This window comes from Phaenicophaeus curvirostris, chromosome 15 (genome assembly GCF_032191515.1).
Source record: "Phaenicophaeus curvirostris isolate KB17595 chromosome 15, BPBGC_Pcur_1.0, whole genome shotgun sequence".
In the NCBI taxonomy this organism is placed as follows: Eukaryota; Metazoa; Chordata; class Aves; order Cuculiformes; family Cuculidae; genus Phaenicophaeus; species Phaenicophaeus curvirostris.
This window is the reverse complement of record NC_091406.1, coordinates 11,967,361-11,986,001: the sequence shown is the minus strand read 5'-3', so window position 1 is coordinate 11,986,001 and position 18,641 is coordinate 11,967,361. Positions and strand designations below refer to the sequence as shown.

At 40.6% G+C, this 18,641-nt stretch overlaps 1 protein-coding gene across 2 annotated transcripts; it reads left to right on the top strand.

The window, feature by feature from the left end:
- The first annotated feature begins 72 nt into the window (after positions 1–72).
- SLU7 (SLU7 homolog, splicing factor) lies at positions 73–13,496 on the top strand. 2 transcript variants are annotated; one of them, XM_069869078.1, is made up of 16 exons: positions 74–223; positions 1,410–1,587; positions 2,218–2,371; positions 2,639–2,719; positions 3,010–3,174; positions 4,612–4,677; positions 6,284–6,331; positions 6,825–6,956; positions 7,233–7,330; positions 8,752–8,819; positions 9,035–9,174; positions 10,007–10,168; positions 10,619–10,723; positions 10,913–10,987; positions 11,228–11,332; positions 12,317–13,496. In XM_069869078.1, the coding sequence occupies exons 2-16, from the start codon at positions 1,424–1,426 to the stop codon at positions 12,494–12,496; spliced, it is 1,743 nt and encodes a 580-aa protein (XP_069725179.1). In that variant the 5' UTR covers positions 74–223; positions 1,410–1,423; the 3' UTR covers positions 12,497–13,496. The 2 variants fall into 2 exon arrangements, with proteins under 2 accessions (XP_069725180.1, XP_069725179.1); XM_069869079.1 differs by lacking the exon at positions 6,284–6,331 and having other exon boundaries at positions 73–223.
- The last annotated feature ends 5,145 nt before the right edge of the window (positions 13,497–18,641 follow it).

Here is an 18,641-nt window from a genome sequence, read left to right as displayed (position 1 = left end):
CGCGTGACTGCGCGCGGTGCATTGTGGGGGCGGCGCGCGGTGCATTGTGGGGTGGTGACGCGACCCAGTAGGCGAGGTCCGGTGGGGCTGGAGGGTGGTCGGGGTGTGGATCAGCCGCCGGAGCGAGTTTGGGGCCGCCGAGCAGCCGCGTTCCGCCGTGAGGAAGCGCCCAGGCCTGGGCCCCGGCGGGCACCGCTCTCTCGCCATCGCTTTTGCCGCTAAGGTGAGTGTAGGCCTAGGTCTGCGCGGGCCCTGCCGGGTGCGGGGTGTCCTGGTGGCCCAGGGCTCAGCAGCGCCTGGTCGCCGCTGGTGCGGGGCTGCCGCCGCCTGTGCGCTAGCGATTGGAGAAGACGAGCAGAACTGGGATCATTTAAGTTTTATGGTTGGACTCGATGATCCGGTGGGTCTCTTCCAACCTGGTTATTCTATGATTCTGTGATTTTCAGGGCCTGGCAGCACCTTTCTGCCGCTGGTACTGGGCTGCTGCTGTCTTTATCCTGCATCATAGGGATTAGAGAAGGAGGACGTTACTGGAATGGTTTGGTTTTAGGGCTTGGCACCGCTTGTCCTGCCGCTGGTGTGGAGCTGTGGCTGCCCGTCCCCATCACGCATCGTAAGGGCTAAAGAAGAGGAACTTTACTGGGATCGTTTGTTTTCAGGAGCCGGCAGTGTGTCCTACCACTGGTGTGGAGCTACTGCTCGCCACCCCCATCACACGTAATAGGGGCCGGAGAAGAGGAATGGTACTGGGATATTTTGCTTTTTCAGGGCCTGGTAATGCATGTGTGGAGCTGTGGCTGCCTGTCTCCACTGTGCATCGCAGGGTTTAGAGAGGAGAAGCATTACTGGGATAGTTTGTCCTGCTGCTCCTGCAGAGCTACTGCACCCCACTCCTATCACACATTGCAGGGGTTAGAAAAGAGGACCATTTCTGAGATCATTTGCTTTCAGGGCCTGGCAGCTCGTGTCCTGCCACTGGTGTGGAGCTGCTGCTCTGCACCTCAATCACACATTATAGGGGCTAGAAAAGAGGAACGTTACTGGGATAATTTGTTTCTTCAGGGCCTCACGCTGCCTGTCCAGCTGCTGATGCAAAGCTGCTGCTGGCGCAAAGCTGCTGCTGGCTGCCCCATCGCACATCATAGAGGGTAGAGAAGAAGGTTACTGGGATCACTTGTTTTTTCAGCACTGGTGCTTTTTTGTATGGGGAGAAATATGCTAGGAATCTGCTGCTGGTTTAACTGAATGCTACACCACCACACTATGCAATCATAAAATACCCAGGTGGAAGGGACCACAAGGATTGTCTGGGCCAACCTTTCTTGACAAAAAAGAAGATTGTTGAAGAACTCTGCTGTCCAGGCCTGCTGTTACAGTCTCTTATTTATTTTTTTTTTTCCACATTACAGGGGAAAAATCCAAAATGGCATCAGCTGCGGTAACAAATGCTGCTCCTTCAGGAGGACCAAATGATGTGAGCCTGGAGGAACCAAAGAAGATGACCAGGGAAGACTGGAGGAAAAAGAAGGAATTAGAAGAACAAAGAAAACTAGGAAATGCACCTGCTGAAGTGGATGAAGAAGGAAAGTAAGTTTTATTAAAGCTATGATTATTCTAGAGCTACCAGTTATTTCTCCCTGTTTTGATTACAGAATAATTATGAGGGCGATTATGGTATCTACGTGAGCCATTATAGAAGCAGATAGTTGAACGTTGTGAATTTGAGTCCAGTCATCTCAGAAAACAGATATTTTAAAAAAAAAAAAAAAGTAGGTTCGGTGTTAATATCCTGGGATGGTGCTGCTAAAAAGTCCTATCCATACAGCTACTCACAAGTGATATTTCAAAATTGACCAAAACGTAGTACTGGGGATCTTTACTTCATACCTTATCTGTTCCCTCTCTCTTGCTTCTACAAGGCTCGTTGCCTCTGAGAAGAGAAACATTACTACTTCTGTGCTCAGTAGCATTGCAAAGAGTAAGCTGTTTGATTTGGAATTGGGAGTTAAGGTGAATTAGATTGCAACAAAATCTCAGTGAAAGTCTGGTTTTATCTAGTTATGTTAGAAGTTATCTTGTAATGCACTGTAACAACTTCATTATTTTATTATCACTCCTGAAGCACTGAACTTTATTGTGAGAGTTATTTCTTTAGGCTAAGTTGTTGTGGATTTTTTTGCACTATGCTACATATTTATTTCATAACATCTTTTACAGAGATATCAATCCTCATATTCCTCAGTACATATCCTCAGTACCATGGTATATTGATCCTTCTAAAAGACCCACATTAAAGCACCAGAGACCTCAGCCAGAGAAGCAGAAAAAGTATAGCTCTTCTGGAGAATGGTACAAACGAGGAGTTCAAGAGGTATGCAAAATGTTTTTGTCATAAATGAAAGATTTGGTTTGATTCTGTGAGGATATAATTTCTGGTTACATGTTTTTGATGGAGATGGAAACTGGGAATTCTTATTCAGCAGGGAAGTGGCAGCGTTTGGTAATAACCAAAGTCTGTGTTCTGGGTTTGGGTAGACCATGCACAACTTAGTTGTATTGAAACAATGAATTAGTTATTGGGAACACGTATGTGCATCTTACCACAAGTTTGTACAGCACCGTCTTTTTTGTTGTTTAGCATGCTGTAGCAACTAGATATCGTAAAGGAGCTTGCGAGAACTGTGGTGCCTTGACACACAAAAAGAAAGACTGCATGGAGGTAAACCTTATTTTTGTTGATGGTTTTAATGATTTTGAAAACAATAGGAAGTCTAATCTCTGTGAAACATATGTGGATAATAGAGTTAGAAATTTGTGGGGTTTGGAGTCAGTAGCCCTACTTTAGAGTAAAGAAATTAACTACTTGCATTTATTTACAATTCACAAGCTTGTAGTGCTGAATTTAAGTGGCTTTAGAGGAGCTCAAGTGACACTATTTTTAAAAAGATGTCTGGGTGAGTAACATACATCCATCTAATGGACTGATCCAACCAGTTATTTTTCTTTCAGAGACCTAGGAAAGTTGGAGCAAAATACACAGGCATGAATATTGCACCAGATGAACATGTGCAGCCTAAACTGATGTTTGATTATGATGGAAAGCGAGACCGTTGGAATGGCTATAACCCAGAAGAACACATGAAGATCGTAGAGGAATATTCCAAGGTTGATTTGGTACGTAAGTGCTATGATTTACTGGGGAAAGCATCACAGTTTGCCTTGGCTGGTAGGAGAAACATTTGTATGCTGTTAACATTAGCCCTTGTGCAGTATTCATAATGAAAAAGTAAGAAGGATTCTGTCTTTGATAGCAAACTTGGCTTAAACTGAAAATTCAGACAGGGAGTGGCAGCTGAGTATGGGTCTGCACAACAAAAGAAGCACCTTTTCAGATTGCTTACTTTTTAATAGACAAGCCCTAGAACTTATTACCCAAGATGCAGATAGAATTACAGGCAAGAAAGGAGCGTTATTACCTGGCTGTATTAGAGCAAATAAATCTATACTTATTTTATAATCTTAATCATGTTTTTAGATATGAATCCTTCTTGTTACCATGATGGGGAGCAGTGGACTACTTGTGCATGTCTTTGTGTGAATTATCACCCTGCTGTCACAGTTAACTTTCTATCTGTATGCACCAAGTGCATCTGCACATTATTCACTTTTTAGAAGGAAAAAAACGGTTCACTACCTCAGCTGGATGTTGAGCCAGCTCCAGAATGTAGTGAAGTGCCTGGCTAACTGCCATAGGTACTTGGTCCTCAGTATTTTCCTATCATGAATAGGCAAGCTAATGCTAAATTTGGTCTAATTACTGTCTATAAACGTGTAATGGGAGAGTTTGAAGACTGAGCCAGACTCTTCTCAGTAGTGTCTAGTGATGGGACAAGAAGCAGTGGGCAAAACTGAAATAAAAGAAATTCTGTTTAAACGTTAGAAAAACGTCTTACTGTGATCAAACAGTGAAACTGCTTGCCCAGTAAGGCTGGGGATCCTCCTTTCTTGGAGGTAATCAAACCCTGCATAGACACGGTACTGCACAACGTATTGTAGGCGAGCCTGTTTTGAGTAGGGGGACCATTCTTGGCAATCTCCAGAGGTACCTCCAACATCAACTGTTTGTGGTTCTATGATGTCAAACACATGCAAAAATTCACTGCATGCTGCTTCAAAATTTCACTTGATATGGTAGGAGTTGGTGCGTATCTTAAGCATTGATATTCCTAACTAGATTATGAGGACACAGTAACGTGTCCTTAACCACTACTGAACTAAAATAAGCTGTCTCTTTTTTAAATTAGGATGCATGTAGTAATGGTATAGCTGTATAAGTACTAGTGAATTTTTCTGTTTAACAGTATAATGTAAATTAGTAAAATGGTTAGTGAATATATAGCTTCCTTTTCTTGAGGTTCAAAAAGCATTGTAATAGAGGAGAGGAGCTCTAGGCTGCTGCTTTATTACAGAGAATTACCCAGAGAATTAAACCCCTGGTTTTTTAGTAATAAATTTCAAATTACAGCAGTCAGAAGAGATGCTTATGATAAGTATTACTACACACTTGCTACTTAAGAGAAATATTAAAACATGCATTTTCATGTTACACAGGCCAAACGTACACTGAAAGCCCAGAAGCTTCAGGAAGAGCTAGCATCAGGAAAGCTGGAGCAAGTAGTAAGTGAACTAAACTCTAATTTACTTCTGTGTAGGATGAAAAAAGACGCAGTGGGTTACTTCTGCTCTTTGATACTTCTATTCTTTATGTGGTCTGCTATGGTTTTTTTATGCCCTTCAGGAATTTAAATACTTTTCCTAACACCAGAATATTCTGTATCACATTCAAGAATTTGAAGCGTCTCCTCTCAGGTGGGAGAGGATTTGTTTTCCCCTTATGGGCAAAAAATCTGTGTGATTATTCTTGTTAAAATTAATGACACGGATTTTCAGTCAGAAAAACTTGTTTTCCATGTAGTAGTTTTGTTTATGTACTGAAATGCTTTTTTTGTATTTAAGATTGTTATATCTGACTAATGTTGAGGTAGTGACTGTTACGTGACTGTGGATTGTTTTAGCATTGGAGTAGGAAGATATTTTCTTTATCCTGGAATCAACCTTGTTTCTTCTTCAGTCATTTTTATGACTGTTTGCAGTATCTCTGGTCATTTGAAGGCTAAGCATATGTGTTTCCCTCTGCCTAATAACTGCAGTTTACATCTTTCACTAACTTCAACAAGCTCACTTTATAGACAATACTTTTGATAAACTTTGATTTTTAAAATTATAAAATTTAAATTTTTTAAATTACAATTTTAAAAGGCAATTTTAATAATATTCTAAATTTATAAAATGGGGGGAAAACTAGATAGACACTGTTACTAGTCAGAAGTAGTTTCTTTAATCAACATGGTAGGAAAACACCAAGCAAAAGCCTGTATACATTTGTGCCTTGGTTTTCCAGAGGAAGTTCCCTTGCATTTTTGTCACTAGATGGCAGACTAGATGACAGGCTGAACTTAATCACCAAGCCAGCACAAACTACAACGTTCTACTCTTCCCGATAGAAAAGATTCTCTTTTTGATGCTTGTTTTCACCACAAGGCAACATTGTTGGCTTCCATGTACTTATTACTTACAAAACGGAGCAGAAGGAAGTAAGTTGTATTTGAAACATAAGAACTACCTCTGATGGAGAGGACCAAAACTGATGCATATTTGGATAGTCAGTGCTCCCCAATTTGCTGGTCCGTCTTCCCACACTCAGAGTAATTTCCATCTTTACTGCTGCAAGTATTCTTGAGTTAGAGGTTAAGCAGGGAAAAAAAATAAATTCTGGCTATGTTTATCCAGATGAAATTATGGGTTTTCATACATGCTCAGTATTTGTCAGACCTAACGAAATACTTGCTTGTGTATCTTCCTTATTATTTTAAGCTTTCAGAGTTGAATTTTGTTATATTTGCATGATATGAAATACTCTAGTCTAACCCATTAGAGTAAAAAGGCATAACAAGCTCTAAATAACAGTGACAGTTCTAGAATTTGCTGTTCTTGCAAAGGCTTGGAAAATTAGTTGGGAATTCCACGAGAAGGTCTCCAGCATGTGTCTAATAGAGACATTTGTAAGCTCTGTCCTAGAGCATTATACAGCATTTTGTACCATAGATAAATTTTATTTTGTATCCAGCATCAAGCTCTGCTTCGATTGCTTTTCATCTCCCTGCCATTTTCCCTCTCTCCACTATCTTGTCTTCTCTGCTGATGTGCTCTTTGTTTGCTGCAGAACTCCCCAAGACACCAGTGGGGAGAAGAGGAACCAAATTCACAGACAGTAAGATGATTACCTACTGCATCATATCATGGGCAGAAAACAGGGCCAGTAGTTAGTGGAACAGTGAAACATGGGTGGCCTCAGAGTTTGACTGTTGGGTTCATGCTGTTGGCTGCCTGTTCTTCTGGGCAGAGGTTGTTAGATTTAATGGGGGGGGGGAGCGATTTTAATTCCTATGTGTTATCAGTCCTTAGAGATGCAAGCTAATAACTAGTTTTCAGTGTGTTATATTTTGTCCAAGATACATTAATATCATTGTAGTTTTGGCTTTGTAACTGTTCCCTTGTGAGGAAGTGAAAATCCTTTAACAAGAGTACCTCTGAAAATTTGAGTATTAGATTAGCATGACAGCACACTTAAGCCCAGGTAAACAGTGCTTCCTTATAAATACAGGAATTGCAGCATTTTTAAAGAAACCACTAACATCAGATTTTTGTACTTGTCTCTAGAGTGAGTGTCCTCTTCTAATTACAAGTTTCCCGTCTCTTCTCAGGAAAGAGATCATAACAGTGAAGACGAAGATGAAGATAAATACGCAGATGACATTGATATGCCTGGGCAGAACTTTGACTCTAAAAGACGTATCACAGTTCGAAATTTACGTATTCGGGAAGATATTGCAAAAGTGAGTAGAGAATTCTTTACAGATGTTCTTTTGGATTCACGAGAGTTAATTTCAAAAAACAGTAGACTCAGTTATTAATGAGTTTGTGTGTGGCTCATGGAGTTTGGAAGTTAAGATCTGTTCTCAGTTTTCCTGCTGATGCTACAACTTCCTCTAAGTCATCCTTTTACACAAATATATCTTTTAAAAATGTCTAAGCTGGGGGACACAGTAGTAACTTAAGTTCTTTTAAAATCATAAATACTCAATATTTTGTATGTTGTTTTCTTTCCCTAGTACTTGAGGAATCTAGATCCAAACTCTGCTTATTACGATCCCAAAACTAGAGCGATGAGGGAGAACCCATATGCCAATACAGGCAAGAATCCAGATGAGTAAGTTAAAACAGCGTCATGCTTGCGTATCCAGTAAAACTGTCAAAAATAAGATTAATCATTTTGTATTTTTTTTATCTCTGTGTCCTTTTACTAATGTACTTCTAGTCAGTTATGGAGAGAAGCAGTAGTAAACATGGGAAAAACCTGTTTTATTTAGCAGCACTTTCTGGTTTAGTATACCGAAGTTGCATTTGAGCAAAATTGGCCCTTAATTTTCAGGGGTATGTGAACCATGGCTTAATGTAATTACCTGTAGAAGATGTATTAACACTGCTGCCATTAGAGGTGATATCTGTAAACAGTAATGGTGTTTATGTAAAGTATTTCCGTAACCAAATCTTAAAATTTGTCCTGGGTTGGGAGGCATTCAGCGCTGGAGACTAGCATGGAGTACCCATGGTACCTAACTAAATGCCTGAATTGGGAGCTAAAGCTCCTCATATATTAATGGAGTCTGCATAGAAAAGGTCTGAAAGCTTTGGCATTGTCTAGATAGACAACTTAATTAAAGAACGCCATAGACTGGCTTTTGGCTGCACATAAGGCTGTCTCACTTAAAACCAGAGTAAGGCACTGGGGTCATGACCCTGCCATAACCTGTGTAGTGCTGCAGACATACAGGGAAGACAGGCTGTGAGTAGAAACATTTATTTAGTGTACAGTAATTGGATTAGCTCGCTGCCTGAAATAGAATGGCAGTGGCTAAATACTAGCAAATACCACTCTTTCCACCTCTCCTTGCCCCGAGATAGAATAATGACAGTCAGTTCTTTTCAAATGCAGATGCTTTCACTTTTCTCTAGAGTCATAATTTGACCTTTATTGAATCTGTGTTTCTGCCTCGGCATTAGAGACAGTTTTTCAGAGTGGCTTTGGGGAGATGAAAAGAGTGGGAAACTGGATTGTAGACATTATTTGATTTTCAGCCTGTGTTTTATATAATTATTGTGGATCTCTTCAAGGGGTGTTTAAAAGGTAACTGAGAGCAGTAAAGCTATTAGCAGCTTTTGCTCAGCCGTATGCACTGGGTCTGGGCAGGAGGAGATTCACAAATCCAAAAGCTGAGAATTACTATGCTTGAATATCACCTATCATTGATCCATATTTATTGTGTGATTAGAACGAAGTTTCATTCACGGTGCTTGCTATCCTAGACAGAGCTCCAGGTCTGTGTTGTAAGATGTTTCCATGTGAACATAGGCATCGAGCATTCTGAGTTGCTTTCTGATACTTTCATGACTCTGTGGGGAGCCTAGACTTTAATTTCATGTATTGAGTTGAATGCTCCTTCGTCTCAGTCAATTCTTAACTCTCAGGGCACGAAGGAAAATTTCTGCTTTCCTGCTGATGCTCTGTCATTGAATTTGAAAGGAAATCATGTTACCTGAATGATAAGAATCATATTATTCTTTTCTCAGGGTCGGTTACGCAGGTGACAACTTTGTGCGCTACACTGGGGACACCATTTCAATGGCACAGACTCAGCGTAAGTGGGTTTTGATTTTATTTTTGTGGGTTTGGGGTTTTTTTTAGGAAATGGACTTAAAAGACTTGAGTTACTGATGTGTCTTTCTTGCAAAAGAGAAATAAATCTTTTTCAAATGAGGCTTTCTTTCTAATTTCTACAGTATTAAAGATTGTAATTTGAATGCCTGTGTCAGTTTTAGAATAAATATTGAATGAAACCTCTTGTGTACACAGTGTTTGCTTGGGAGGCTTATGACAAAGGTTCTGAAGTTCATCTTCAAGCAGACCCTACAAAATTAGAGCTACTTTATAAATCCTTCAAAGTGAAAAAAGAAGATTTCAAGGCACAGCAGAAAGAAAGCATCCTAGAGAAGGTAACAGACATTTGGTCTCATTTAATAAGAATTCTGTGTCTTGGGGAACAAGTAAGGTTACTAATGCTATGTGAAAATGTTCTCAGCAGCTTAGATTTATAAAAAGATTTTTATTTCTATGCATACTATTTCAATCAAATGGAATCATATTATTCAGTACAGGAACTTTTGAAGATCTGCTGGTATTTCTTTGGATTATTGAGAGCTTTTCCCTTAACTGTCAGAATTTCTCCAGTGAAAAATGTGATAGCAGTATGTAGGAGGAGTAGGAATTTAGATTGACTTTTTAAAAATTATTTAAGTGGTTGGAAAAAATTATTTTACTGTTTAAAAGTGGTGTCTTTTGTAAAATACCCAAGCAACTGTCTCCCAAAATTATTTTTAAATTTTTCTTTTTTCTTAAATTTGAAAAGCAGAATTTACAGACTCAAGTTTTGGGTGCAGTCTTTTAGATATTTTGCTACCGATTTCTCAGACAGCTGATAGAGAACTAAGTAATCAGTTTGGATTCTAACCATGTCAGCAACCAAGTTTGGAGGGGGGCAGGAAGTACCAGAGCCTTTGGTTTAGTCTGAAAATTTTCCTACTTGGAGTAAGGATTATCACTGTTGTATCATTCAGACATTAAAACAAAACAAAACAAACTCAACAACCACCCACCAAAAACTACCACAATAGTTATAGGGGGAGGTAAAAACTAAAATGTCTGCATCCACTTCTTCTGTGTCTTCTTCAGAAGTTACTGAATGTCATGTTTCTGAAACGTGTGCTTAATTACATGAAAGGTGGAGTTCTTAGCAAAACTCTTATGTCATTTCTCTTTGTGTTTCAGTATGGAGGACAAGAACATCTGGATACCCCACCAGCTGAACTGCTGTTAGCTCAAACAGAAGATTATGTGGAGTACTCTAGGCATGGAACAGTCATCAAAGGCCAAGAGAAAGCTATTGCATGCTCTAAATATGAAGAGGATGTAAAGATCAACAACCATACCGTAAGCCTAGTTTATGTAAAAATTTTTAAAAAGTTAGATTTCTTCCTGTGAGGCGTGAGGTGTGGTAGGATATAGTACACTACTTTACAGTTAATACAGCAAATAAATTTTTCCTGTCTCAATAGTGACATTCTCTCTTTTCTAGTAAGAAGGAATTTCAAATGGATGTGATGTGAATTTGTGAGTTGTGATGGCAATCTTAAACTTAAGGGGAAGTTACTGTATTTCTCTTTGACTTTGAAAATGAGTTGACCACATCCTGTTGCTTTTCTCTTTTCTGAAACTGTACCTGTAAGTCTAAAGTAAAATTGCAAAGTATTTCTCATAACTTTCCTTTCTGAAGTGTTTGAATAATTTACTTATCAGGATATGACCTCAGGAATAACGTGCAGTCTGCCTCTTATAGGAGTATCGTTATGGACATAACCGCTATGGTGTTTTCTCTTGCAGTGCATCTGGGGTTCGTACTGGAAAGAAGGCAAGTGGGGTTACAAATGCTGCCACTCATTTGTCAAGTACTCGTACTGTACAGGAGAAGCTGGGAAAGAAATTGCTGTAAGTGTTATCTTATTTAATCACTTGGAAAGAGTTAAAAAGCATTCATCTTCCTACTAAAGTTTTAAACTGCTTTGGTTTGGGTTGGGGTTTTTTTTTCCTGGGTTGGATTTTTTTTTGTAGTTTTGGGGGTTTTGTCCCTCCGCTTTCCCATGTGCTAAGTAAATGTGTCTCCTTCCTATTGTGTAGAGTGCTGAAGCAAGCTTACTGGAAGAGCAGCCCAGGGAGGAAGAACACTTGACAAAACCAAAAACACTTATGGAGGTAGGTTGTTTCCTTTTCTCAGGAAAGCACGTATTTTTCCTCAGCATTTTAAGAGATGGAAAGATGTGTATAACTACAAAATCATGTAAGTTATAAATTATTAGACTGTATAACTAGATCATTAGCATTTCTATTGAAATTTAAGCTCTCAAATAGCACTAGTAGATTGGGATTTATTGGCTTGAACATAACTATTGTTTGCTAGTTGAATCTTAACCATAGCTGTTTTCCACCTTACAGATCCACCAAGAGAAGCAGAAAGAGAAGAAAAAGAAGAAGCACAAGAAGAGCTCAAATTCAGATAGTGAGGGTGAAGAGAAAAAGAAGCAAGAAAAACTTAAAAAGGTGCACTATATTCTTCATTGGTTTTGGGGCAAAAAGACCTTGAAACATTTTACAACAATGTTAGTTTTATGAAGTCTGTAATGCAGTTTCTGTGGTATTCTGTGGGGTGTTCTTTGATGCTAATTTTGAGCTAAAGCAAACTTAAAATGCTGTTAGATGTTCTAAAGTACATTCCCTATCTCTCAGGCAAACATGCAATAAATATGTAGTTTTGCAAGGCTTTAGAAAATTTATAATGCTTCCTTTCTATGCACCTATCCCAGCTGTAAACCTATAAATGACATTGCAGAACACAATGATTTGGGTATTAAAGGAAGATGGAGAGATCAAAGGCACTGTCAAAGCTTACTTAGCACTTTTTATCCCAGACTTGGGCCCAGTCTTACAGCTGATGCAGGAAATCCATCCACTATCCACTGGCTACTGCTGAACAGCCCTTCCTCGAGCACAGCAGTCTGCCTCTGCCTTGGCGTCTGGGACTGGTGTTAAACTATGGTTAATCAAAGCCTTGCACAAATGTAACTTCTTTTCAATAGCAAGAAGGAGTAACAGTGGTAGTCTGAGGGATGTGATAATATGTATTTTGAAAAGCATTCAAAAAAGAACAGCACGCTGACTGAAAAAAAAAAGAACCTAAACCAATGAACCAAAAAAAACCATCTAACAAACCGAGACCCCTAAGATTACATCCTTTCTTATCTGCTTTTGTACTTGCTGGATTGCGATTACATTTTCGGTAAAGCGAGGGAGTTTCTTACTTGATTTTGACAATTGGGAAGACATAAAAGTATCTTGTTTGCTAAATATCATTTTACTATCCACCATTAAATGAAGCGTGCTGTAGGCGGGCCAGACAGATGTGCACTGCTTGTCCCACCGTTCTGTCTGCTGCATGTTCTTCATACTAGAATCTAACACAAACTTGTGTTTGTTAGTTTTGGTTAACTTTCATTGTGGGTTTTTTCCCCTTTGCATTTATTTCAGGCTCTGAATGCAGAAGAGGCTCGTCTTCTCCACGTTAAAGAAATCATGCAGTTAGACGAGAGGAAGAGGCCATACAACAGCCAGTATGAAACCAGGGAGCCAACAGAAGAGGAAATGGAAGCCTATAGAATGAAACGTCAGAGACCTGACGATCCCATGGCCTCTTTTCTTGGACAGTAATCCCAGTGAAAATCATTCCAACGCATGAGACCTTTTTTTCATACTTGTTTACAACTCTGTAGACACTTGCTTACCTTTCATCTGTCTAATAAGTGCCAGAAATGGCAAAGACATCTTTGCACCAAAGAAGTTGGTGAAAACTTCTTTCAACAGACATAAGCAGCCCAATACTTAGAGCAATTTTATATTTGTGTGTATGTATGCTTATACAGTCACAAATATACACCTATCATGAAATTGTGTATATATAAATTACATATACCTACTGTAAATTCTTTATTGGAAGAGAAAAGATCTGATACTGGCTGGAATTCTAGGCTTGTTTGGCCCATTAATGTATGTGTAAAGTCACAATTCATCCAGTAACGCTGACTACCCAAAAGAAGTGGTCAGCAGGTGTCACTGTTAATACAGAACAGAAATTTTTGAAAAAAAAACTTACACAGTTACTGGAGACTCTTCTGTGTAAAGGGCATTCATTGTCCTCACCTGGCTTTGAAAGGAGAAATAGTTTCTAGTTTCTTTCTTAATCACTTTGTAGTGTTTTGGAAATGTGAAAATTGATTGCTTTGTACAGTTTTGTTTAAATTAATAGGAAGGTCTAAATGCTGTCCAGCCTTTTTAACGTAGAGGTTAGAAGAAGCTGACTGTGGAGCTTTTAAATTCCAATTCTGTTTCTGCAGATGACATACAAATTTCAGTTACAAAGCTCCCAGTTCTTTGGTTTTCTGTTTGATAACAGTATTCATCTTGCCCTTAAAACTTGTAGAACCCTGTCACGTGTAATACCAAGTAGGCTTCAACCACCTGTGATAATATGAAGCACAATCTGCTTTGTGTTCAGCAATATTAATCCTTAAACTGGGAGCTTTCCCCTTTAACTATTAAAAGTTGAAGAAATGGGTGGAAACTTCACAGCTCAACTTTAGATTTGGAATGCTTGAGAATTATTTCTGTTAGGGCTTAAACCATCTTATTAAACATGACTTTTATAACCACATTTAATGAGGTTATATTAATGGAGTTGCTTTTATGTTTTCACAAACAATGTGGATTTAAACAGTCAGAGGGAGGAAGATTAGGGATATAGTTTTCCTTTTGCTATACTAGTGACACATTTTAGGTTTCCACATCAGCTCATGTCTTGAGCATTCTAGGTAACAGATAACTTCAAGGGAAAGCTGCTCTTTTCCACAAGTAATTATGTACAATGAACATGAATCTAGGTGTCGTGTGTGATTCCAAAGCTGCTTTGAGGGTTGGATTTCAATGATGCTCTAGTGTAACCTGAATGCGAACTGTCCTTGGATGATTTTTCTCAATTAGCTACCTGTAAACTTATTACTCTTCCCAGGGCTGTAACAGAGGAAGCTCTGGCCAGCACACCTCCAGCTGCGGAGAGAGCAGATGTTGTCTTGATCAGTGCCAAGTTCACTTTGAGGGAAGATGAGATGGCAGAAGAGTCTGTATCATTCTTTGAGCTATTTCCATACCTTTTTAAAAGTAGCTAGAGACTTGGTTCTTTCTAGAGTAAAGCAGGCAATCGGAAAGAACACTGAAAAGAGCAGTTTGGAATGAAGAACTAATTTCGTTGCCAGTCCAGGCAGTGTGTAACACTCAAATTTAAACTCTGGTTCAGGGAGTTATTTTTCTTGCATTCAAGAGAAAAATGGGGAGAGAGTTAAAGGTGGGTTTATTTTAGAAGCCAGTGTTAACATGTCTGTTGCTAGAGGGAGATATGATTATTAGAAATAAACAAATTCCTCAAGCATGCTTAGGATTTGCTTTTCACTACTTGAAGATGTGACTAACTTACTTTCCAGCATGCCTTGTTTTATCTGCTAAGAGAGATCCTTTAGGGACCAAGGGACCAGTTTTTCTGATAAGGCAGAAAGGCAGCTCCAGCAATTAGTGGTGTTTTATTCAAAATATAGTTTCTTCAGCTTGTGAATGATGCATAGTAGATCTCATCTGGATCAGTCTCAACAGTTTAAGCATAAACAAAGCTTAAAACATGTCCTATTTATATCATAAAGGTTAAATGTTAAAGAACATTGTGGATCTCATCATGAGGATTAATTTTCCTCCATCTGCTTCCCCTTGGATTTGGCATGCAACATGACTGTGTATCAAAGGCTGCTTACTATTGCACAAGAAGAAATTTTTCCTTTCCAAAATGCATTTGAAACAATTTTGGAGACCAGCTTGGACAAAAATGAACGTACAATGGAAACGAGCATTCTCTAGCAGAGTCAGCTGAAGTTGAGAACTGTTTTTTGCATGCACAAAGACAGAAGGGAGGTGAGAGGGAATTCCTTAGTCTAGTAACACAGACTAGTCAAATTCTCTAATCGTAATGTAAGACGGACCCTCCCAGCACAGTCAGGGTAGCTTTCACAGAATCTTGCCCTTGGCAAAACTCAAAAATTATTTCCTCATCTCCCTTTTCAATGGTTGCTGCAACTGCTTCCTTTCCCATCCTGCTGAGCACTGTCCGAAGCGCACTCGGCTTGCAAACTGTGCCTTAGCCAGCTGAAGATGTTTGCATTTTTAAAACACAGAGATAAACCAGTCCTCTTTATTTTCTGTTGAGAACTCTAGCATTGTGTTACCTTTCAAGGCGTGCCAGAAGGTTGTTCATTTAATGTTTTCACATTTCCTTGTATTTTTTGGAGGTCTTTACGGCTTTTCTGAGTGGGTTAATGGAAGAGGTGCACAGTTCTACACAACTGTAATTGGTTTTGGCTGCTGAGGGATCAGGAAAAAAGCAGGAATGATAGCAACCAGTTAAGGATGAAATGGAGTTCAACTTTTAGGAAGAAGAAAAAACATCAGGATTCTCTCCGTGCCTGCTGGTGCCTAGTGCAACCAATAACTGCAGTTTTCCACACCACTTTTGGAGATAACTTTAGTTACTCCATTCAGACCAAAACATTGCAGCCTGGGCTACACACAGGCAACTCCCTGTTCTGTTAGTACTCCTGTTTGTGTTCCTTTGGCAGGACGCAACAAAGAAATAGAAAAATTTTAATTTATATCAGTTATTTGTCTTGAAACAAAGATTGTTTACATCTTAGATGATCCAACCAGATGATTTTTGTGTCTGTAAAATGCCAGCACGTTTCAGACCTCAGTGGAACAGAGGAAAAACTCACTTTTCCCAAGAAAACCTTGCTGAGTGGATAAGATTGGCAAACTCAAAGTTTCTAAGCTACAAAGTCTTAAAAGTAATTTGAGTAATTCTAAAGCATTATAGAAACAGCTTCCACCCAGCCGCTCATTTGCACAGCATTCGAATCCACGCACAGCCCTTGGCCTGTTGCTCTATAATTTCCCACCACATCTCTTACATCTGGACTTTTTTCCACTTGCATATTCCTCATCAGATTTGCACATGCATTTGTTCTCAATTTTTTATATAAAGCTAGAAACTACACATTTGGCTCCAACCTCACCCCACAGCTGATTTTTAACCCATTGCCTGTCTTTATTCAGAAGTTGCTACGACACATGCCAACTGCACTGGGGAGGTGGATGCGGGAGCACAAGGCCTGAGGCTTAAGGTGCCTTCTGCCCCAAGGCGGCTGTGCCAGCAGCGCTGGGGAAGGAGGAGTTCCCTCATGCCAGCATTGCCCCTGGTTCTGCAAATCCTGACTGGGAAAGCATTATACCATCCACGACACCCAAGCTCGTGGAGTAAAACGGTGCTTTCAGCAAGCTTCTGGTTTTGTTCCCTGTCCCTTCTTGCTTTAAAAAGTCTCCCACGGGGCACGTGCAGAAGGGTTCAACCCCCGTGGCAGCACAGTCCCACTGTATAGTCTGTTGACACACTACTATTTTTGCGATATTTTCAGAATAGCTGCAAGACTATTTTTAGCAAATTATAAATTCTCTGAGAACAGAAAAGCCAGCTGTAATGCAAAATTCTCTGCTTGGAGAGGAGATCTGATCTGTAGCTGTTGCTATTTGCACAATCTATCACTGCTCACATGCAAGGGAAAGTAATTTCTCACTCATCTCTGGGAGCTGCTCTTTGCCCTGAAGGACAGAGGCACCACACTGTGCCATTTGCTGCTGGCTTTCCTGGCTCAGGCAAATGCTGCCCATGTGCCCAGATACCGGGATTGCAGCCACTGGTGCTACAGACTCCAGTACTGGGGCTGGAGTTTTTTGTACTTTGGAAATGCAAGGCATTTTCAGAAGAGTCTTTTCTTGTCTAACTGTGCTGTTAGATACCTAGGCAGGAGCCAACTGTAGCAAGCCAAAAAAATTGTTGAATTTCACTTTGATTTAGAATGTGCACGAGACAAAAGAAAAACCCCAACCTTAACACATCATCTGCACTGTGCTTGTGGTGGCTCGCTGGTGTTTGCCTGGTTTCCACTTCCCTCTTCCTAAAATAAGCTCTATTTATTTTTATCTTAATGGATTAGGACAGCAGTTCCTAAGCAGAGCTAATGGTCTCAAGGGCATCCTTTAAGTTTAAACAGAGATTTGACTCATTTTTATGGGGCCTTTTGGAGAGGGACAACCACTCTCTGAAGACTGCTCGCAGACGTCCAAACTCCTTTTAGGCAGAGCAATAAAAATTACTCAGATCACCATTCCAAACTAAGCCGGGAGGCCTGTTGGGTAGAAAAATGCTTTTCCCCTCCCATTAGTATCTCCAAAATAAACCCCAGGGCACCTACACTCATCTTTGAAGAGAAATGCACTTCCATTGCTGTTGTCCAGTGCAATGGGAAGGCTGTATTTTGGTTGCCTCCACCCCTGGGTGAAGTACAGCTGTTTCGGCATTTGCTGAGTAATTTTATTTGATTACAAAGTCATTGCTGCAAGATCAGTACCTAAAGGTGAAATGCATCAGTGCTCAGAGAGCAAAGGAGGGAAAATCCTGTCCTGCCTTCCTGCATATCCTAAAAAGCAGCATAGAAGGGACACGATCTCTTGTACTGCGTCCCTGCAGTATGGAGCTGAAACAGTGAATGGAGAACCCAGTCTCAGGGCTGCTCTGTTTCACTGTGAACAGGCAGTTTATTTATTTAACACAGTGTGCTGCCAAACATGTTCTCCAGCAGAGCAGTCTGGGACCCCGGGTGAGCTCTGCTCGGTGCTGCAGCACAGACATATTTTCCATCTGCCTGGCAGGAGCTTCCCAGCACTGCCTCTCCCCCAGAGCTGAACTAGGTCAGGCTCTTGCTGCCTTCAACACACCACAGATCTGGGCAAAAAAATCACAAAGAACTCTGACTTCCCCAGTCACACTCTGAAAACACAGCAGTCCTGCCTGGCAATTCAAGTGTCATTTTGTCCCTGGCCCATTTTAGCACCCATGTCAAAGCCCCAGCACAGCTGCTACGGGGAAGGTTTGGGATAAGCTCATGGGATGGGGAGGGGCCCTTTATCAAGGAGTGCCGGGACAGGACAAAGAGTAATGGTTTTAAGCTGAAAGAGAGGAGATTTAGATTAGGTATTAGGAAGAAATTTTTTTACCATGAGTATGGTGAGGCACTGGCCCAAGTTTCCCAGAGAAGTCATGGCTGCCCCATCGCTGGAGGTGTTCAAGGCCAGGCTGGATGAGGCTTTGAGCAATCTGATCCAGCAGGTGTCCCTGCCCATGGCAGAGGGTTGGAACTGGATGAGCTTTAAGGTCCCTTCCAACACAAACCATCCTACGACTCTCTGATTTTTCTTCTCAACACCGTCAGAGTCTGAGGAAACTGCTGTGACTTCCCAGGTCAATCAGACTGGCACTCTGGCGAAGCGCACAGGAAGTTTTCATCTGGTTTCGTAATTGCCTTGAGCCTTTTGGCTGACTCCAGCCCCATACCCAGGCAGGAGATGCTCTCCAAGGGAACTGGGTTCCAACAAACTTCATGGAAAGAGGCAAAAAGTGAGAATGCACATTTGATCCATCACCAGAGTTGCCTCAGGGGAGAGTGGCGTTCAGAGCCCATGTCTGGGCTGTCCTCCAGTGCACTCACTCCAGTGCCAAAGGGACTGGGGGCAGCCCCCCATGGGCACACCAGAACTCTGCGGCCACACAGCAGCTTTTCTAAAACAGCCCTTATCCCATTGAAACCTAATAAGGATTCATTAGGTTTCAAGGTGAGGATTGCATGGGTCTGGGGAGGGAGGTGGTTAT